This window comes from Oncorhynchus mykiss, chromosome 17 (assembly GCF_013265735.2).
Source record: "Oncorhynchus mykiss isolate Arlee chromosome 17, USDA_OmykA_1.1, whole genome shotgun sequence".
NCBI classification, from domain to species: domain Eukaryota; kingdom Metazoa; phylum Chordata; class Actinopteri; order Salmoniformes; family Salmonidae; genus Oncorhynchus; species Oncorhynchus mykiss.
This window is the reverse complement of record NC_048581.1, coordinates 86,343,120-86,367,782: the sequence shown is the minus strand read 5'-3', so window position 1 is coordinate 86,367,782 and position 24,663 is coordinate 86,343,120. Positions and strand designations below refer to the sequence as shown.

Below are 24,663 nucleotides of genomic sequence, written 5' to 3'. Positions count from 1 at the left end.
GTGATACTAACCTTATAGGACTATGGGCTAGGCTACATGAGGTGTGATTCTAACCTTATAGGACTATGGGCTAGGCTACATGAGGTGTGATACTAACCTTATAGGACTATGAGCTAGGCTACATGAGGTGTGATACTAACCTTATTAAAACATATAGGACAATGGGCTAGACTACATGAGGTGTGATACTAACCTTATAGGACTATGGGCTAGACTACATGAGGTGTGATACTAACCTTATAGGACTATGGGCTAGGCTACATGAGGTGTGATACTAACCTTATAGGACTATGGACTAGACTACATGAGGTGTGATACTAACCTTATTAAAACATACAGACCTATGGGCTAGGCTACATGAGGTGTGATACTAACCTTATAGGACTATGGGCTAGGCTACATGAGGTGTGATACTAACCTTATTAAAACATATAGGACTATGGGCTAGGCTACATGAGGTGTGATACTAACCTTATAGGACTATGGGCTAGACTACATGAGGTGTGATACTAACCTTATAGGACTATGGGCTAGACTACATGAGGTGTGATACTAACCTTATAGGACTATGGGCTAGGCTACATGAGGTGTGATACTAACCTTATTAAAACATATAGGCCTATGGGCTAGACTACATGAGGTGTGCTACTAACCTTATTAAAACATATAGGACTATGGGCTAGACTACATGAGGTGTGATACTAACCTTATTAAAACATATAGGACTATGGGCTAGACTACATGAGGTGTGATACTAACCTTTTAGGACTATGGGCTAGGCTACATGAGGTGTGATACTAACCTTATTAATTAAAACATATAGGACTATGGGCTAGACTACATGAGGTGTGATACTAACCTTATTAAAACATATAGGACTATGGGCTAGGCTACATGAGGTGTGATACTAACCTTATTAAAACATATAGACCTATGGGCTAGGCTACATGAGGTGTGATACTAACCTTATTAAAACATATAGGACTATGGGCTAGGCTACATGAGGTGTGATACTAACCTTATTAAAACATATAGGCCTATGGGCTAGACTACATGAGGTGTGATACTAACCTTATAGGACTATGGGCTAGACTACATGAGGTGTGATACTAACCTTATTAAAACATATAGGCCTATGGGCTAGACTACATGAGGTGTGATACTAACCTTATTAAAACATATAGGCCTTTGGGCTAGAATACATGAGGTGTGATACTAACCTTATTAAAACATATAGGACTATGGGCTAGACTACATGAGGTGTGATACTAACCTTATTAAAACATATAGGACTATGGGCTAGACTACATGAGGTGTGATACTAACCTTATTAAAACATATAGGACTATGGGCTAGACTACATGAGGTGTGATACTAACCTTATAGGACTATGGACTAGGCTACATGAGGTGTGATACTAACCTTATAGGACTATGGGCTAGACTACATGAGGTGTGATACTAACCTTATTAAAACATATAGACCTATGGGCTAGGCTACATGAGGTGTGATACTAACCTTATTAAAACATATAGGACTATAGGCTAGACTACATGAGGTGTGATACTAACCTTATAGGACTATGGGCTAGGCTACATGAGGTGTGATACTAACCTTATAGGACTATGGGCTAGACTACATGAGGTGTGACACTAACCTTATTAAAACCTATAGGACTATGGGCTAGACTACATGAGGTGTGATACTAACCTTATAGGACTATGGGCTAGGCTCCATGAGGTGTGATACTAACCTTATAGGACTATGGGCTAGGCTACATGAGGTGTGATACTAACCTTATTAAAACATATAAGACTATGGGCTAGACTACATGAGGTGTGATACTAACCTTATAGGACTATGGGCTAGACTACATGAGGTGTGATACTAACCTTATAGGACTATGGGCTAGGCTACATGAGGTGTGATACTAACCTTATAGGACTATGGGCTAGGCTACATGAGGTGTGATACTAACCTTATTAAAACATATAGGACTATGGGCTAGGCTACATGAGGTGTGATACTAACCTTATTAAAACATATAGGACTATGGGCTAGACTACATGAGGTGTGATACTAACCTTATAGGACTATGGGCTAGGCTCCATGAGGTGTGATACTAACCTTATTAAAACATATAGGACTATGGGCTAGACTATATGAGGTGTGATACTAACCTTATTAAAACATATAGGACTATGGGCTAGACTACATGAGGTGTGATACTAACCTTATAGGACTATGGGCTAGACTACATGAGGTGTGATACTAACCTTATAGGACTATGGGCTAGGCTACATGAGGTGTGATTCTAACCTTATAGGACTATGGGCTAGGCTACATGAGGTGTGATACTAACCTTATAGGACTATGAGCTAGGCTACATGAGGTGTGATACTAACCTTATTAAAACATATAGGACTATGGGCTAGACTACATGAGGTGTGATACTAACCTTATAGGACTATGGGCTAGACTACATGAGGTGTGATACTAACCTTATAGGACTATGGGCTAGGCTACATGAGGTGTGATACTAACCTTATAGGACTATGGACTAGACTACATGAGGTGTGATACTAACCTTATTAAAACATACAGACCTATGGGCTAGGCTACATGAGGTGTGATACTAACCTTATAGGACTATGGGCTAGGCTACATGAGGTGTGATACTAACCTTATTAAAACATATAGGACTATGGGCTAGGCTACATGAGGTGTGATACTAACCTTATAGGACTATGGGCTAGACTACATGAGGTGTGATACTAACCTTATAGGACTATGGGCTAGACTACATGAGGTGTGATACTAACCTTATAGGACTATGGGCTAGGCTACATGAGGTGTGATACTAACCTTATTAAAACATATAGGCCTATGGGCTAGACTACATGAGGTGTGCTACTAACCTTATTAAAACATATAGGACTATGGGCTAGACTACATGAGGTGTGATACTAACCTTATTAAAACATATAGGACTATGGGCTAGACTACATGAGGTGTGATACTAACCTTTTAGGACTATGGGCTAGGCTACATGAGGTGTGATACTAACCTTATTAATTAAAACATATAGGACTATGGGCTAGACTACATGAGGTGTGATACTAACCTTATTAAAACATATAGGACTATGGGCTAGACTACATGAGGTGTGATACTAACCTTATTAAAACATATAGACCTATGGGCTAGGCTACATGAGGTGTGATACTAACCTTATTAAAACATATAGGACTATGGGCTAGGCTACATGAGGTGTGATACTAACCTTATTAAAACATATAGGACTATGGGCTAGACTACATGAGGTGTGATACTAACCTTATTAAAACATATAGGCCTATGGGCTAGACTACATGAGGTGTGATACTAACCTTATTAAAACATATAGGCCTTTGGGCTAGACTACATGAGGTGTGATACTAACCTTATTAAAACATATAGGACTATGGGCTAGACTACATGAGGTGTGATACTAACCTTATTAAAACATATAGGACTATGGGCTAGACTACATGAGGTGTGATACTAACCTTATTAAAACATATAGGACTATGGGCTAGACTACATGAGGTGTGATACTAACCTTATAGGACTATGGGCTAGACTACATGAGGTGTGATACTAACCTTATAGGCCTATGGGCTAGACTACATGAGGTGTGATACTAACCTTATTAAAACATATAGGACTATGGGCTAGACTACATGAGGTGTGATACTAACCTTATAGGACTATGGGCTAGACTACATGAGGTGTGATACTAACCTTATAGGCCTATGGGCTAGACTACATGAGGTGTGATACTAACCTTATTAAAACATATAGGACTATGGGCTAGACTACATGAGGTGTGATACTAACCTTATAGGACTATGGGCTAGACTACATGAGGTGTGATACTAACCTTATAGGACTATGGGCTAGACTACATGAGGTGTGATACTAACCTTATTAAAACATATAGGACTATGTGCTAGACTACATGAGGTGTGATACTAACCTTATTAAAACATATAGGACTATAGGCTAGACTACATGAGGTGTGATACTAACCTTATAGGACTATGGGCTAGACTACATGAGGTGTGATACTAACCTCATTAAAACATATAGACCTATGGGCTAGGCTACATGAGGTGTGATACTAACCTTATTAAAACATATAGACCTATGGGCTAGGCTACATGAGGTGTGATACTAACCTTATTAAAACATATAGACCTATGGGCTAGGCTACATGAGGTGTGATACTAACCTTATTAAAACATATAGGACTATAGGCTAGACTACATGAGGTGTGATACTAACCTTATAGGACTATGGGCTAGGCTCCATGAGGTGTGATACTAACCTTATATGACTATGGACTAGGCTACATGAGGTGTGACACTAACCTTATTAAAACCTATAGGACTATGGGCTAGACTACATGAGGTGTGATACTAACCTTATAGGACTATGGGCTAGGCTCCATGAGGTGTGATACTAACCTTATAGGACTATGGGCTAGGCTACATGAGGTGTGATACTAACCTTATTAAAACATATAAGACTATGGGCTAGACTACATGAGGTGTGATACTAACCTTATAGGACTATGGGCTAGACTACATGAGGTGTGATACTAACCTTATAGGACTATGGGCTAGGCTACATGAGGTGTGATACTAACCTTATTAAAACATATAGGACTATGGGCTAGGCTACATGAGGTGTGATACTAACCTTATTAAAACATATAGGACTATGGGCTAGACTACATGAGGTGTGATACTAACCTTATAGGACTATGGGCTAGGCTCCATGAGGTGTGATACTAACCTTATTAAAACATATAGGACTATGGGCTAGACTATATGAGGTGTGATACTAACCTTATTAAAACATATAGGACTATGGGCTAGACTACATGAGGTGTGATACTAACCTTATAGGACTATGGGCTAGACTACATGAGGTGTGATACTAACCTTATAGGACTATGGGCTAGGCTACATGAGGTGTGATTCTAACCTTATAGGACTATGGGCTAGGCTACATGAGGTGTGATACTAACCTTATAGGACTATGAGCTAGGCTACATGAGGTGTGATACTAACCTTATTAAAACATATAGGACTATGGGCTAGACTACATGAGGTGTGATACTAACCTTATAGGACTATGGGCTAGACTACATGAGGTGTGATACTAACCTTATAGGACTATGGGCTAGGCTACATGAGGTGTGATACTAACCTTATAGGACTATGGACTAGACTACATGAGGTGTGATACTAACCTTATTAAAACATACAGACCTATGGGCTAGGCTACATGAGGTGTGATACTAACCTTATAGGACTATGGGCTAGGCTACATGAGGTGTGATACTAACCTTATTAAAACATATAGGACTATGGGCTAGGCTACATGAGGTGTGATACTAACCTTATAGGACTATGGGCTAGACTACATGAGGTGTGATACTAACCTTATAGGACTATGGGCTAGACTACATGAGGTGTGATACTAACCTTATAGGACTATGGGCTAGGCTACATGAGGTGTGATACTAACCTTATTAAAACATATAGGCCTATGGGCTAGACTACATGAGGTGTGCTACTAACCTTATTAAAACATATAGGACTATGGGCTAGACTACATGAGGTGTGATACTAACCTTATTAAAACATATAGGACTATGGGCTAGACTACATGAGGTGTGATACTAACCTTTTAGGACTATGGGCTAGGCTACATGAGGTGTGATACTAACCTTATTAATTAAAACATATAGGACTATGGGCTAGACTACATGAGGTGTGATACTAACCTTATTAAAACATATAGGACTATGGGCTAGGCTACATGAGGTGTGATACTAACCTTATTAAAACATATAGACCTATGGGCTAGGCTACATGAGGTGTGATACTAACCTTATTAAAACATATAGGACTATGGGCTAGGCTACATGAGGTGTGATACTAACCTTATTAAAACATATAGGCCTATGGGCTAGGCTACATGAGGTGTGATACTAACCTTATTAAAACATATAGGACTATGGGCTAGACTACATGAGGTGTGATACTAACCTTATTAAAACATATAGGCCTATGGGCTAGACTACATGAGGTGTGATACTAACCTTATTAAAACATATAGGCCTTTGGGCTAGACTACATGAGGTGTGATACTAACCTTATTAAAACATATAGGACTATGGGCTAGACTACATGAGGTGTGATACTAACCTTATTAAAACATATAGGACTATGGGCTAGACTACATGAGGTGTGATACTAACCTTATTAAAACATATAGGACTATGGGCTAGACTACATGAGGTGTGATACTAACCTTTTAGGACTATGGGCTAGGCTACATGAGGTGTGATACTAACCTTATTAATTAAAACATATAGGACTATGGGCTAGACTACATGAGGTGTGATACTAACCTTATTAAAACATATAGGACTATGGGCTAGACTACATGAGGTGTGATACTAACCTTATTAAAACATATAGACCTATGGGCTAGGCTACATGAGGTGTGATACTAACCTTATTAAAACATATAGGACTATGGGCTAGGCTACATGAGGTGTGATACTAACCTTATTAAAACATATAGGACTATGGGCTAGACTACATGAGGTGTGATACTAACCTTATTAAAACATATAGGCCTATGGGCTAGACTACATGAGGTGTGATACTAACCTTATTAAAACATATAGGCCTTTGGGCTAGACTACATGAGGTGTGATACTAACCTTATTAAAACATATAGGACTATGGGCTAGACTACATGAGGTGTGATACTAACCTTATTAAAACATATAGGACTATGGGCTAGACTACATGAGGTGTGATACTAACCTTATTAAAACATATAGGACTATGGGCTAGACTACATGAGGTGTGATACTAACCTTATAGGACTATGGGCTAGACTACATGAGGTGTGATACTAACCTTATAGGCCTATGGGCTAGACTACATGAGGTGTGATACTAACCTTATTAAAACATATAGGACTATGGGCTAGACTACATGAGGTGTGATACTAACCTTATAGGACTATGGGCTAGACTACATGAGGTGTGATACTAACCTTATAGGCCTATGGGCTAGACTACATGAGGTGTGATACTAACCTTATTAAAACATATAGGACTATGGGCTAGACTACATGAGGTGTGATACTAACCTTATAGGACTATGGGCTAGACTACATGAGGTGTGATACTAACCTTATAGGACTATGGGCTAGACTACATGAGGTGTGATACTAACCTTATTAAAACATATAGGACTATGTGCTAGACTACATGAGGTGTGATACTAACCTTATTAAAACATATAGGACTATAGGCTAGACTACATGAGGTGTGATACTAACCTTATAGGACTATGGGCTAGACTACATGAGGTGTGATACTAACCTCATTAAAACATATAGACCTATGGGCTAGGCTACATGAGGTGTGATACTAACCTTATTAAAACATATAGACCTATGGGCTAGGCTACATGAGGTGTGATACTAACCTTATTAAAACATATAGACCTATGGGCTAGGCTACATGAGGTGTGATACTAACCTTATTAAAACATATAGGACTATAGGCTAGACTACATGAGGTGTGATACTAACCTTATAGGACTATGGGCTAGGCTCCATGAGGTGTGATACTAACCTTATATGACTATGGACTAGGCTACATGAGGTGTGACACTAACCTTATTAAAACCTATAGGACTATGGGCTAGACTACATGAGGTGTGATACTAACCTTATAGGACTATGGGCTAGGCTCCATGAGGTGTGATACTAACCTTATAGGACTATGGGCTAGGCTACATGAGGTGTGATACTAACCTTATTAAAACATATAAGACTATGGGCTAGACTACATGAGGTGTGATACTAACCTTATAGGACTATGGGCTAGACTACATGAGGTGTGATACTAACCTTATAGGACTATGGGCTAGGCTACATGAGGTGTGATACTAACCTTATTAAAACATATAGGACTATGGGCTAGGCTACATGAGGTGTGATACTAACCTTATTAAAACATATAGGACTATGGGCTAGACTACATGAGGTGTGATACTAACCTTATAGGACTATGGGCTAGGCTCCATGAGGTGTGATACTAACCTTATTAAAACATATAGGACTATGGGCTAGACTATATGAGGTGTGATACTAACCTTATTAAAACATATAGGACTATGGGCTAGACTACATGAGGTGTGATACTAACCTTATAGGACTATGGGCTAGACTACATGAGGTGTGATACTAACCTTATAGGACTATGGGCTAGGCTACATGAGGTGTGATTCTAACCTTATAGGACTATGGGCTAGGCTACATGAGGTGTGATACTAACCTTATAGGACTATGAGCTAGGCTACATGAGGTGTGATACTAACCTTATTAAAACATATAGGACTATGGGCTAGACTACATGAGGTGTGATACTAACCTTATAGGACTATGGGCTAGACTACATGAGGTGTGATACTAACCTTATAGGACTATGGGCTAGGCTACATGAGGTGTGATACTAACCTTATAGGACTATGGACTAGACTACATGAGGTGTGATACTAACCTTATTAAAACATACAGACCTATGGGCTAGGCTACATGAGGTGTGATACTAACCTTATAGGACTATGGGCTAGGCTACATGAGGTGTGATACTAACCTTATTAAAACATATAGGACTATGGGCTAGGCTACATGAGGTGTGATACTAACCTTATAGGACTATGGGCTAGACTACATGAGGTGTGATACTAACCTTATAGGACTATGGGCTAGACTACATGAGGTGTGATACTAACCTTATAGGACTATGGGCTAGGCTACATGAGGTGTGATACTAACCTTATTAAAACATATAGGCCTATGGGCTAGACTACATGAGGTGTGCTACTAACCTTATTAAAACATATAGGACTATGGGCTAGACTACATGAGGTGTGATACTAACCTTATTAAAACATATAGGACTATGGGCTAGACTACATGAGGTGTGATACTAACCTTTTAGGACTATGGGCTAGGCTACATGAGGTGTGATACTAACCTTATTAATTAAAACATATAGGACTATGGGCTAGACTACATGAGGTGTGATACTAACCTTATTAAAACATATAGGACTATGGGCTAGGCTACATGAGGTGTGATACTAACCTTATTAAAACATATAGACCTATGGGCTAGGCTACATGAGGTGTGATACTAACCTTATTAAAACATATAGGACTATGGGCTAGGCTACATGAGGTGTGATACTAACCTTATTAAAACATATAGGCCTATGGGCTAGGCTACATGAGGTGTGATACTAACCTTATTAAAACATATAGGACTATGGGCTAGACTACATGAGGTGTGATACTAACCTTATTAAAACATATAGGCCTATGGGCTAGACTACATGAGGTGTGATACTAACCTTATTAAAACATATAGGCCTTTGGGCTAGACTACATGAGGTGTGATACTAACCTTATTAAAACATATAGGACTATGGGCTAGACTACATGAGGTGTGATACTAACCTTATTAAAACATATAGGACTATGGGCTAGACTACATGAGGTGTGATACTAACCTTATTAAAACATATAGGACTATGGGCTAGACTACATGAGGTGTGATACTAACCTTATAGGACTATGGACTAGGCTACATGAGGTGTGATACTAACCTTATAGGACTATGGGCTAGACTACATGAGGTGTGATACTAACCTTATAGGACTATGGGCTAGGCTACATGAGGTGTGATACTAACCTTATAGGACTATGGGCTAGACTACATGAGGTGTGATACTAACCTTATAGGACTATGGGCTAGGCTACATGAGGTGTGATACTAACCTTATTAAAACATATAGGCCTATGGGCTAGACTACATGAGGTGTGATACTAACCTTATTAAAACATATAGGCCTATGGGCTAGACTACATGAGGTGTGATACTAACCTTATTAAAACATATAGGCCTTTGGGCTAGACTACATGAGGTGTGATACTAACCTTATTAAAACATATAGGACTATGGGCTAGACTACATGAGGTGTGATACTAACCTTATTAAAACATATAGGACTATGGGCTAGACTACATGAGGTGTGATACTAACCTTATAGGACTATGGACTAGGCTACATGAGGTGTGATACTAACCTTATAGGACTATGGGCTAGAATACATGAGGTGTGATACTAACCTTATAGGACTATGGGCTAGGCTACATGAGGTGTGATACTAACCTTATAGGACTATGGGCTAGACTACATGAGGTGTGATACTAACCTTATAGGACTATGGGCTAGGCTACATGAGGTGTGATACTAACCTTATTAAAACATATAGGACTATGGGCTAGACTACATGAGGTGTGATACTAACCTTATTAAAACATATAGGACTATGGGCTAGACTACATGAGGTGTGATACTAACCTTATTAAAACATATAGGACTATGGGCTAGACTACATGAGGTGTGATACTAACCTTATTAAAACATATAGGACTATGGGCTAGACTACATGAGGTGTGATACTAACCTTATAGGACTATGGGCTAGGCTACATGAGGTGTGATACTAACCTTATTAAAACATATAGACCTATGGGCTAGAATACATGAGGTGTGATACTAACCTTATAGGACTATGGGCTAGACTACATGAGGTGTGATACTAACCTTATTAAAACATATAGACCTATGGGCTAGACTACATGAGGTGTGATACTAACCTTATAGGACTATGGACTAGGCTACATGAGGTGTGATACTAACCTTATTAAAACATATAGACCTATGGGCTAGGCTACATGAGGTGTGATACTAACCTTATTAAAACATATAGACCTATGGGCTAGACTACATGAGGTGTGATACTAACCTTATAGGACTATGGGCTAGGCTACATGAGGTGTGATACTAACCTTATAGGCCTATGGGCTAGACTACATGAGGTGTGATACTAACCTTATTAAAACATATAGCACTATGGGCTAGACTACATGAGGTGTGATACTAACCTTATTAAAACATATAGACCTATGGGCTAGGCTACATGAGGTGTGATACTAACCTTATAGGACTATGGGCTAGGCTACATGAGGTGTGATACTAACCTTATAGGCCTATGGGCTAGACTACATGAGGTGTGATACTAACCTTATTAAAACATATAGGACTATGGGCTAGACTACATGAGGTGTGATACTAACCTTATAGGACTATGGGCTAGACTACATGAGGTGTGATACTAACCTTATAGGACTATGGGCTAGACTACATGAGGTGTGATACTAACCTTATTAAAACATATAGGACTATGGGCTAGACTACATGAGGTGTGATACTAACCTTATTAAAACATATAGGACTATGGGCTAGGCTACATGAGTTGTGATACTAACCTTATAGGACTATGGGCTAGGCTACATGAGGTGTGATACTAACCTTATAGGACTATGGACTAGGCTACATGAGGTGTGATACTAACCTTATTAAAACATATAGGACTATGGGCTAGACTACATGAGGTGTGATACTAACCTTATTAAAACATATAGACCTATGGGCTAGGCTACATGAGGTGTGATACTAACCTTATTAAAACATATAGACCTATGGGCTAGGCTACATGAGGTGTGATACTAACCTTATAGGACTATGGGCTAGGCTCCATGAGGTGTGATACTAACCTTATTAAAACATATAGGACTATGGGCTAGACTATATGAGGTGTGATACTAACCTTATTAAAACATATAGGACTATGGGCTAGACTACATGAGGTGTGATACTAACCTTATAGGACTATGGGCTAGACTACATGAGGTGTGATACTAACCTTATAGGACTATGGGCTAGGCTACATGAGGTGTGATACTAACCTTATTAAAACATATAGGACTATGGGCTAGACTACATGAGGTGTGATACTAACCTTATAGGACTATGGGCTAGGCTACATGAGGTGTGATACTAACCTTATAGGACTATGGACTAGACTACATGAGGTGTGATACTAACCTTATTAAAACATATAGACCTATGGGCTAGGCTACATGAGGTGTGATACTAACCTTATAGGACTATGGGCTAGGCTACATGAGGTGTGATACTAACCTTATAGGACTATGGGCTAGACTACATGAGGTGTGATACTAACCTTATAGGACTATGGGCTAGGCTACATGAGGTGTGATACTAACCTTATTAAAACATATAGGCCTATGGGCTAGACTACATGAGGTGTGCTACTAACCTTATTAAAACATATAGGACTATGGGCTAGACTACATGAGGTGTGATACTAACCTTATTAAAACATATAGGACTATGGGCTAGACTACATGAGGTGTGATACTAACCTTTTAGGACTATGGGCTAGGCTACATGAGGTGTGATACTAACCTTATTAATTAAAACATATAGGACTATGGGCTAGACTACATGAGGTGTGATACTAACCTTATTAAAACATATAGGACTATGGGCTAGGCTACATGAGGTGTGATACTAACCTTATTAAAACATATAGGCCTATGGGCTAGACTACATGAGGTGTGATACTAACCTTATTAAAACATATAGGACTATGGGCTAGGCTACATGAGGTGTGATACTAACCTTATTAAAACATATAGGACTATGGGCTAGACTACATGAGGTGTGATACTAACCTTATTAAAACATATAGGACTATGGGCTAGACTACATGAGGTGTGATACTAACCTTATTAAAACATATAGGACTATGGGCTAGACTACATGAGGTATGATACTAACCTTATAGGACTATGGGCTAGACTACATGAGGTGTGATACTAACCTTATAGGACTATGGACTAGGCTACATGAGGTGTGATACTAACCTTATAGGACTATGGGCTAGACTACATGAGGTGTGATACTAACCTTATAGGACTATGGGCTAGGCTACATGAGGTGTGATACTAACCTTATAGGACTATGGGCTAGACTACATGAGGTGTGATACTAACCTTATAGGACTATGGGCTAGGCTACATGAGGTGTGATACTAACCTTATAGGACTATGGGCTAGGCTACATGAGGTGTGATACTAACCTTATTAAAACATATAGGACTATGGGCTAGACTACATGAGGTGTGATACTAACTTTATTAAAACATATAGGACTATGGGCTAGACTACATGAGGTGTGATACTAACCTTATAGGACTATGGGCTAGGCTCCATGAGGTGTGATACTAACCTTATAGGACTATGGACTAGGCTACATGAGGTGTGATACTAACCTTATTAAAACATATAGGCCTATGGGCTAGACTACATGAGGTGTGATACTAACCTTATTAAAACATATAGGACTATGGGCTAGACTACATGAGGTGTGATACTAACCTTATTAAAACATATAGGACTATGGGCTAGACTTCATGAGGTGTGATACTAACCTTATAGGACTATGGACTAGGCTACATGAGGTGTGATACTAACCTTATTAAAACATATAGGACTATGGGCTAGACTTCATGAGGTGTGATACTAACCTTATAGGACTATGGACTAGGCTACATGAGGTGTGATACTAACCTTATTAAAACATATAGGACTATGGGCTAGACTACATGAGGTGTGATACTAACCTTATTAAAACATATAAACCTATGGGCTAGGCTACATGAGGTGTGATACTAACCTTATTAAAACATATAGGACTATGGGCTAGACTACATGAGGTGTGATACTAACCTTATTAAAACATATAGACCTATGGGCTAGGCTACATGAGGTGTGATACTAACCTTATTAAAACATATAGGACTATGGACTAGACTACATGAGGTGTGATACTAACCTTATTAAAACATATAGACCTATGGGCTAGGCTACATGAGGTGTGATACTAACCTTATAGGCCTATGGGCTAGGCTACATGAGGTGTGATACTAACCTTATTAAAACATATAGACCTATGGGCTAGGCTACATGAGGTGTGATACTAACCTTATAGGACTATGGGCTAGGCTACATGAGGTGTGATACTAACCTTATTAAAACATATAGGACTATGGGCTAGGCTACATGAGGTGTGATACTAACCTTATAGGACTATGGGCTAGACTACATGAGGTGTGATACTAACCTTATTAAAACATATAGGACTATGGGCTAGACTACATGAGGTGTGATACTAACCTTATTAAAACATATAGGACTATGGGCTAGGCTACATGAGGTGTGATACTAACCTTATTAAAACATATAGGACTATGGGCTAGGCTACATGAGGTGTGCGACTATAATTTGAAAAAGTTGCAAAAAAAAGGAATTGTTTCTTATGCTGGGATTCATTCACAAGTAGTATCAGAGCTTGGAGATGCCTAATTACCGCGACGAAACAGTCACCTGGTATTTGACTGCCTTCATGACTCATGACAGCAGGTGTGGGGGTAATCCGGTCACCGTAACAGCCCTGGTCAGGACTCATGACAGCAGGTGTGGGGGTAATCCGGTCACCGTAACAGCCCTGGTCAGGACTCATGACAGCAGGTGTGGGGGTAATCCGGTCACCGTAACAGCCCTGGTCAGGACTCATGACAGCAGGTGTGGGGGTAATCCGGTCACCGTAACAGCCCTGGTCAGGACTCATGACAGCAGGTGTGGGGGTAATACGGTCACCGTAACAGCCCTGGTCAGGACTCATGACAGCCGGTGTGGGGGTAATACGGTCACCGTAACAGCCCTGGTCAGGACTCATGACAGCCGGTGTGGGGGTAATACGGTCACCGTAACAGCCCTGGTCAGGACTCATGACAACAGGTGTGGGGGTAATACGGTCACCGTAACAGCCCTGGTCAGGACTCATGACAGCAGGTGTGGGGGTAATCCGGTCACCGTAACAGCCCTGGTCAGGACTCATGACAGCAGGTGTGGGGGTAATACGGTCAGCGTAACAGCCCTGGTCATGACTCATGACAGCAGGTGTGGGGGTAATCCGTTCAGCGTAACAGCCCTGGTCAGGACTCATGACAGCAGGTGTGGGGGTAATCCGGTCACCGTAACAGCCCTGGTCAGGACTCATGACAGCAGGTGTGGGGGTAATCCGGTCACCGTAACAGCCCTGGTCAGGACTCATGACAGCAGGTGTGGGGGTAATCCGGTCACCGTAACAGCCCTGGTCAGGACTCATGACAGCAGGTGTGGGGGTAATCCGGTCACCGTAACAGCCCTGGTCAGGACTCATGACAGCAGGTGTGGGGGTAATACGGTCACCGTAACAGCCCTGGTCAGGACTCATGACAGCCGGTGTGGGGGTAATACGGTCACCGTAACAGCCCTGGTCAGGACTCATGACAGCCGGTGTGGGGGTAATACGGTCACCGTAACAGCCCTGGTCAGGACTCATGACAACAGGTGTGGGGGTAATACGGTCACCGTAACAGCCCTGGTCAGGACTCATGACAGCAGGTGTGGGGGTAATCCGGTCACCGTAACAGCCCTGGTCAGGACTCATGACAGCAGGTGTGGGGGTAATACGGTCAGCGTAACAGCCCTGGTCATGACTCATGACAGCAGGTGTGGGGGTAATCCGGTCAGCGTAACAGCCCTGGTGCAGGCAGACGGTGTCATCGTCAATAGAGTGCAGACCTTAATGTGGAACTCCAGGTTTTCATCCATGGCGAATATGTGATTGAAGATGTCCTCTGCAATTCTGGGGATGATCCCCATCCCATGTGGGTCATGAAGCTTGCCCTGAAAGACGAGAGAAGAGAGGGAGTTAGTGAGGAGAGAAGAGGGAGAGTTAGGTAGGAGAAGGGGGGAGTTAGAGAGGAGGAGAGAGAAGAGGGGGAGTTAGAGAGGAGGAGAGAAGAGGGGGAGAGGGAGGAGGAGAGGGGGAGTTAGAGATTTGGAGATGGAGAGTTAGAGAGTTGGAGAGAAGAGGGAGAGAGGGAGGAGGAGAGGGGGAGTTAGGGAGGAGGAGAGGGAGAGAGAGGAGAGGGAGAGAGAGGAGGAGAGGAGAGTGAGAAAGAGAGGAGGAGAGGAGAGGGGGAGAGAGGAGGAGAGGAGAGGTAGAAAGAGAGGAGAGGAGAGGGAGAGAGAGGAGGAGAGGAAGGGTAGAAAGAGAGGAGGAGAGGAGAGGGAGAGAGAGGAGGAGAGGAGAGGGAGAGAGAGGAGGAGAGAAGAGGGAGAGAGGAGGAGAGGAGAGGGAGAGAGAGGAGGAGAGGGAGAGAAAGAGGAGGAGAGAAGAGAGAGAAAGAGAGGAGTAGAGAAGAGGGAGAGAGGGGAGGAGAGGAGAGAGAGAAAGAGAGGAGGAGAGAAGAGGGAGAAATAGAGGAGGAGAGAAGAGGGAGAGAGGGAGGAGGAGAGGGGGAGTTAGGGAGGAGGAGAGGGAGAGAGAGGAGAGGGAGAGAGAGGAGGAGAGGAGAGGGAGAGAGAGGAGGAGAGAAGAGGGAGAGAGAGAGAGGTTAGAGGAAGAGTGGGAGAAAAATCATGTGAAAAGATTGAGGGAGAGAGAGAGAGGCGGAAAAGAAGGAGGAACATGGGACAGGGACTTAACTTGGAAGAGATTCAGAAGATATTTACAGGAGAGGAGGCAGGACCGTAAATCATTTAAAGCCATGGGGACTTGAACTACTGTGTTTCTCAACCGAGGTCATCCTCTGGTACACCCAATACAGCGATGCACCATTTCTGCACAAGCCTGGCACAACTACATCCCAGTCAGCTCTTCAACTAATCATCAAACCATTGATTAGGTGAATTAGGTGTGCTTGTGCTGGGCTGGAACAATACATTGTCAACATTAAGGGTACTACACTAGGACTGCAGTTGGTCTCAGTGGTGTAAACTCATTCTCTGGTAGTGGTAGTGCCAACAGAAGGAATGCGGTTCCATTTGGAACACAGACTCTCCTTACAGGAAATAGTCTACAAAGAGGTCTCTCCAAACCCTGCCGTACACTGACCTCCATAGTGTGAGTCTTTCCAGAGGAGGTCTGTCCGTAGGCGAATATGGTGCCATTGTATCCCCCCAGAACATCTAGAGACAGGAGACAGAATGTGTTCAACGGAACAGTACATCTAGAGAAAGCTGGATGGAATTTTACTGTAAAACCATCTGGTTAGGAGACAGGAGACAGACAGGGGACAGAGAGAGGATGGCAGTTTTACTGTAAAACCATCTTGTTAGGAGACAAGAGACAGACAGGGGACAGAGAGAGGATGGTAGTTTTACTGTAAAACCATCTGGTTAGGAGACAGGAGACAGACAGGGGATAGAGAGAGGATGGAATTTTACTGTAAAACCATCTGGTTAGGAGACAGGAGACAGACAGGGGATAGAGAGAGGATGGTAGTTTTACTGTAAAACCATATGGTTAGGAGACAGGAGACAGACAGGGGACAGAGAGAGGATGGTAGTTTTACTGTAAAACCATCTGGTTAGGAGACAGGAGACAGACAGGGGACAGAGAGAGGATGGTAGTTTTACGGTAAAAACCACCAGGTTAGGAGACAGGACACAGACAGGGGACAGAGAGAGGATGGTAGTTTTACGGTAAAAACCACCAGGTTAGGAGACAGGAGACAGACAGGGGACAGAGAGAGGATGGTAGTTTTACTGTAAAACCATCTGGTTAGGAGACAGGAGACAGACGGGAGACAGAGAGAGGATGGTATTTACTGTAAAACCATCTGGTTAGGAGACAGAAAATACATGTTAGATCGAAGAGAAAAAACACCTGAACTGCCTCATCAATCAGCCCATAGCACTCTCTGGCTGCACTAGGATCTAAATTCTTGCCCACCCAGCGGGCGTGACCCAGAGGGCGTGACCCAGAGGGCTTGACCCAGAGGTGGGCGTGACCCAGAGGGCGTGGCCCAGAGGTGGGTGTGACCCAGAGGGCGTGACCCAGAGGGCGTGACACAGAGGGCGTGACCCAGAGGTGGGCGTGACCCAGAGGGCGTGACCCAGAGGGCGTGTCCCAGAGGGCGTGACACACCAGGGTTTCCGTTGCGAAAATATGGGTTGCGCCGGACAACGTGACTGGAGAGAAATTGACCTGACATTTGAAAAAATGTGCCAAACATCCATTTGCACTGGGGTGTATAACAATGCATTAGGGCGTCCCCCCACGGGGTTCAAAATCACATTTAGATCATTGGAATTCATCTTAATAGAATAAAAAAGTAAAATTGTAATAAAATAAAGTACAAAGATGTTCCTATACCAATAGGACAGGTTTCATTGATGTTCCTATACCAATAGGACAGGTTTCATTGATGTTCCTATACCAATAGGACAGGTTTCATTGATGTTCCTATACCAATAGGACAGGTCTCATTGATGTTCCTATACCAATAGGACAGGTCTCATTGATGTTCCTATACCAATAGGACAGGTCTCATTGATGTTCCTATACCAATAGGACAGGTCTCATTGATGTTCCTATACCAATAGGACAGGTCTCATTGATGTTCCTATACCAATAGGACAGGTTTCATTGATGTTCCTATACCAATAGGACAGGTCTCATTGATGTTACTATACCAATAGGACAGGTTTCATTGATGTTCCTATACCAATAGGACAGGTCTCATTGATGTTCCTATACCAATAGGACAGGTTTCATTGATGTTCCTATACCAATAGGACAGGTTTCATTGATGTTCCTATACCAATAGGACAGGTCTCATTGATGTTCCTATACCAATAGGACAGGTTTCATTGATGTTCCTATACCAATAGGACAGGTCTCATTGATGTTCCTATACCAATAGGACAGGTTTCATTGATGTTCCTATACCAATAGGACAGGTTTCTTTGATGTTCCTATACCAATAGGACAGGTTTCATTGATGTTCCTATACCAATAGGACAGGTCTCATTGATGTTCCTATACCAATAGGACAGGTTTCATTGATGTTCCTATACCAATAGGACAGGTTTCATTGATGTTCCTATACCAATAGGACAGGTTTCATTGATGTTCCTATACCAATAGGACAGGTCTCATTGATGTTCCTATACCAATAGGACAGGTTTCATTGATGTTCCTATACCAATAGGACAGGTTTCATTGATGTTCCTATACCAATAGGACAGGTTTCATTGATGTTCCTATACCAATAGGACAGGTTTCATTGATGTTCCTATACCAATAGGACAGGTCTCATTGATGTTCCTATACCAATAGGACAGGTTTCATTGATGTTCCTATACCAATAGGACAGGTTTCATTGATGTTCCTATACCAATAGGACGGGTTTCATTGATGTTCCTATACCAATAGGACAGGTTTCATTGATGTTCCTAAACCAATAGGACAGGTTTCGTCCCCTGCTCTAAATCATAAATGTGGTATCATACATATTTTAATTTCAATTAAACATTTAAAAAAAACATTTAAAACTGGAAAAACAGGTCCTCACACAACTTCAAAGTGTAATGTTTGTATAATATAATTTTATAATTCTATAGGCTATTTGTATGTACATTTGAATTAATAAATGAATAATGAATTAATAAATAACAAAATTGTGAAAAATTGTTTTCAAATACAATCTAGGTTAATTTGGCCTAGGCATGAACATTTTAATTAGGCCTAATAAATTACAAAACCTGTCTGTCTACGAACACCCACTTCTCATTCCGGCTGCGATTCAGCACCACAGCAGTTGAAAGAGGCTACTCTCGGCAGACACTGTCATGACTACTACCGAAGGTGGCTCCTCTTCCTGTTCGGGCGACGCTCGGCGGTCGTCGTCACCAGTCTACTAGCTGCCGCCGATCCCTTCTTTTGGTTTTGTCTCCACTTCCTGTTTGGGCGGCGCTCGGTGGTCATCGTCACCAGTCTACTAGCTGCCGCCGATCCCTTCGAGTGTCTCGTTTTGGGTTTTTCTCCGGACTCATTAAGTCCTGTGTTTGGGCTATCTTGTATTTACGCCCGGTATTTGGCGTGCACAATTTTCCCTGCGTGCCGAAATAAAAGCACTATTCTGTACCTTCTGCCTCCTGCGCCCGACTCCTCACCCACTACGCCCGACTCCTCACCCACTACGCCCGACTCCTCACCCACTACGCCCGACTCCTCACCCACTACGCCCGACTCCTCACCCACTACGCCCGACTCCTCACCCACTACGCCCGACTCCTCACCCACTACGCCCGACTCCTCACCCACTACGCCCGACTCCTCACCCACTACGCCCGACTCCTCACCCACTACGCCCGACTCCTCACCCACTACGCCCGACTCCTCACCCACTACGCCCGACTCCTCACCCACTACGCCCGACTCCTCACCCACTACGCCCGACTCCTCACCCACTACGCCCGACTCCTCACCCACTACGCCCGACTCCTCACCCACTACGCCCGACTCCTCACCCACTACGCCCGACTCCTCACCCACTACGCCCGACTCCTCACCCACTACGCCCGACTCCTCACCCACTACGCCCGAGTGCGTTAACTGACACAAAATGAAGAAATAATAAAACTGACGTTGGACAATGAAATTCGATATGCAAATAAACTACATTTGTTAAGTGTGGTTCATTGAAAGAAGGATTATTTTAAAATGCTCCTGTGAAACGAGGCCAGCGCCATGCATTTTTATGTAAACACTCGTTTCCAAAGCTCAAATGCAATCAGTCGTTTTTTACAGTTCTACAGGAGGATGCTAATTAATGTTTTGTTTATTGTAATTTGAACTGCCGTGGGGGTCGTGACTCGTGTCATGTGTGATATACACGTGGTTTATTGGTAACAAGTCTGTTTCCTAATGTAGGCAGTTGGCTGCCTAGTGATTGCATTGTAACTCCGATGTGAATACTTGGCAATGATGTTTCGTTTTTCCAAGTGCTACTGAATTATCTCAACTGAAATGCATCAATTGCGGTATGATCCACACCATTACTCTACTGTAGTCTATCAATACATTCCAAATCTTTATTCTATTCATGACAAATGGGTGTCATATGTTGATCTTTCCTAGAGCAGCAGAAAAACTACTTGGACAGGGTCTGAACGACACAATCACTTGTCTCTAATTTACTTGCGTTTGCAGAGGGCCTTGGTCTGCTCAGTGAGGTGTTTACAGAGGGCCTTGGCCTGCTCAGTGAGGTGTTTACAGAGGGCCTTGGCCTGCTCAGTGAGGTGTTTACAGAGGGCCTTGGCTTGCTCAGTGAGGTGTTTGCAGAGGGCCTTGGCCTGCTCAGTGAGGTGTTTACAGAGGGCCTTGGCCTGCTCAGTGAGGTGTTTACAGAGGGCCTTGGTCTGCTCAGTGAGGTGTTTACAGAGGGCCTTGGTCTGCTCAGTGAGGTGTTTACAGAGGGCCTTGGTCTGCTCAGTGAGGTGTTTACAGAGGGCCTTGGCCTGCTCAGTGAGGTGTTTACAGAGGGCCTTGGTCTGCTCAGTGAGGTGTTTACAGAGGGCCTTGGCCTGCTCAGTGAGGTGTTTACAGAGGGCCTTGGTCTGCTCAGTGAGGTGTTTACAGAGGGCCCTGGTCTGCTCAGTGAGGTGTTTACAGAGGGCCTTGGTCTGCTCAGTGAGGTGTTTACAGAGGGCCTTGGCCTGCTCGGTGAGGTGTTTACAGAGGGCCCTGGTCTGCTCAGTGAGGTGTTTACAGAGGGCCTTGGCCTGCTCAGTGAGGTGTTTACAGAGGGCCTTGGTCTGCTCAGTGAGGTGTTTACAGAGGGCCTTGGCCTGCTCAGTGAGGTGTTTGCAGAGGGCCTTGGCCTGCTCAGTGAGGTGTTTACAGAGGGCCTTGGTCTGCTCAGTGAGGTGTTTACAGAGGGCCTTGGCCTGCTCAGTGAGGTGTTTACAGAGGGCCTTGGTCTGCTCAGTGAGGTGTTTACAGAGGGCCCTGGTCTGCTCAGTGAGGTGTTTACAGAGGGCCTTGGTCTGCTCAGTGAGGTGTTTACAGAGGGCCTTGGCCTGCTCGGTGAGGTGTTTACAGAGGGCCCTGGTCTGCTCAGTGAGGTGTTTACAGAGGGCCTTGGCCTGCTCAGTGAGGTGTTTACAGAGGGCCTTGGCCTGCTCAGTGAGGTGTTTACAGAGGGCCTTAGCCTGCTCAGTGAGGTGTTTACAGAGGGCCTTGGCCTGCTCAGTGAGGTGTTTGCAGAGGGCCTTGGCCTGCTCAGTGAGGTGTTTACAGAGGGCCTTGGCCTGCTCAGTGAGGTGTTTACAGAGGGCCTTGGCCTGCTCAGTGAGGTGTTTGCAGAGGGCCTTGGCCTGCTCAGTGAGGTGTTTACAGAGGGCCTTGGCCTGCTCAGTGAGGTGTTTACAGAGGGCCTTGGCCTGCTCAGTGAGGTGTTTGCAGAGGGCCTTGGCCTGCTCAGTGAGGTGTTTACAGAGGGCCTTGGCCTGCTCAGTGAGGTGTTTACAGAGGGCCTTGGCCTGCTCAGTGAGGTGTTTACAGAGGGCCTTGGCCTGCTCAGTGAGGTGTTTACAGAGGGCCTTGGCCTGCTCAGTGAGGTGTTTACAGAGGGCCTTGGCCTGCTCAGTGAGGTGTTTACAGAGGGCCTTGGCCTGCTCAGTGAGGTGTTTGCAGAGGGCCTTGGCCTGCTTAGTGAGGTGTTTACAGAGGGCCTTGGCCTGCTCAGTGAGGTGTTTACAGAGAGCCTTGGCCTGCTCAGTGAGGTGTTTACAGAGGGCCTTGGCCTGCTCAGTGAGATGTTTACAGAGGGCCTTGGTCTGCTCAGTGAGGTGTTTGCAGAGGGCCTTGGCCTGCTCAGTGAGGTGTTTACAGAGGGCCTTGGCCTGCTCAGTGAGGTGTTTACAGAGGGCCTTGGCCTGCTCAGTGAGGTGTTTACAGAGGGCCTTGGCCTGCTCAGTGAGGTGTTTACAGAGGGCCTTGGCCTGCTCAGTGAGGTGTTTACAGAGGGCCTTGGCCTGCTCAGTGAGGTGTTTACAGAGGGCCTTGGCCTGCTCAGTGAGGTGTTTGCAGAGGGCCTTGGCCTGCTCAGTGAGGTGTTTACAGAGGGCCTTGGCCTGCTCAGTGAGGTGTTTACAGAGGGCCTTGGCCTGCTCAGTGAGGTGTTTACAGAGGGCCTTGGCCTGCTCAGTGAGGTGTTTGCAGAGGGCCTTGGCCTGCTCAGTGAGGTGTTTACAGAGGGCCTTGGCCTGCTCAGTGAGGTGTTTACAGAGGGCCTTGGCCTGCTCAGTGAGGTGTTTTTACAGAGGGCCTTGGCCTGCTCAGTGAGGTGTCTACAGAGGGCCCTGGTCTGCTCAGTGAGGTGTTTACAGAGGGCCTTGGCCTGCTCAGTGAGGTGTTTACAGAGGGCCTTGGCCTGCTCAGTGAGGTGTTTACAGAGGGCCTTGGCCTGCTCAGTGAGGTGTTTACAGAGGGCCTTGGCCTGCTCAGTGAGGTGTTTACAGAGGGCCTTGGCCTGCTCAGTGAGGTGTTTGCAGAGGGCCTTGGCCTGCTCAGTGAGGTGTTTACAGAGGGCCTTGGCCTGCTCAGTGAGGTGTTTACAGAGGGCCTTGGCCTGCTCAGTGAGGTGTTTACAGAGGGCCTTGGCCTGCTCAGTGAGGTGTTTGCAGAGGGCCTTGGCCTGCTCAGTGAGGTGTTTACAGAGGGCCTTGGCCTGCTCAGTGAGGTGTTTACAGAGGGCCTTGGCCTGCTCAGTGAGGTGTTTTTACAGAGGGCCTTGGCCTGCTCAGTGAGGTGTCTACAGAGGGCCCTGGTCTGCTCAGTGAGGTGTTTACAGAGGGCCTTGGCCTGCTCAGTGAGGTGTTTACAGAGGGCCTTGGCCTGCTCCAAGTGAGCCGTTGCTGTTGGGAAGTCAATGCCGTTCTGTACCATCACTCATTCATCACTCATTCATATATCTTTATGTACATATTCTTTATCCCTTTACACTTGTGTGTATAAGGTAGTCGTTTTGGAATTGTTAGTTAGATTACTCGTTGGTTATTACTGCATTGTCGGAACTAGAAGTACAAGCATTTCGCTACACTCGCATTAACATCTGCTAACCATGTGTATGTGACAAATAAAATTTGATTTGATTTGATTTGAAAACTGTCCAACTCGTTAGAGCAGCTTGATGCACATCAGCCTCGCTACTTTGTCCTCAAAGAAAGAGCGATCTTGAGGCCAACTTTACTCTGTTTTGGGGGGAAATAATCCCCTCTCGCACGTTGGAGACAGGGATTTTCAACACAATCTTCACCAATTTTGCCTCTTCGGGTTACACTTAGCTGAAGTCCCTTAGGAGAACCTTGCATCTTTTGATTGAGTAAGAATAGAGACCCACACCCGACACTAAATTCCAAACAGATTAAGGATTTATCATCTTATGAAGTATATTAGCCTTTTCATTTGGAGCCCATCGACTAGTATTTCCATCAATTAATATTATTTATTTTGAAATGACAAAAGCTGGCATTTACTGGCTAACGGGAAACCCTGGTACACACACACACACACACACACACACACACACACACACACACACACACACACACACACACATACCCACACACACACACACACACACACACACACACACACACACACACACACACCCTTACATAGAGCACGAAACAGAAAGCACTAGCAATCAGCACCACCTCCGCCTTGACAGACTGTGAGAAGA

At 43.8% G+C, this 24,663-nt stretch overlaps 1 protein-coding gene across 1 annotated transcript in view; it reads right to left on the bottom strand.

Annotated features, from left to right (window-relative positions):
- Positions 1-24,663, bottom strand: part of LOC118940507 (kinesin heavy chain-like) — a 175,973-nt gene that overhangs the window by 84,580 nt on the left and 66,730 nt on the right. Inside the window, exons 3-4 of the mRNA XM_036950862.1 lie at positions 17,025-17,098; positions 15,707-15,811 (exon numbers count right to left, since the gene is read on the bottom strand). Coding sequence (XP_036806757.1) covers positions 15,707-15,811; positions 17,025-17,098 — 179 coding nt within the window. The remainder of the gene's footprint in view (positions 1-15,706; positions 15,812-17,024; positions 17,099-24,663) is intronic.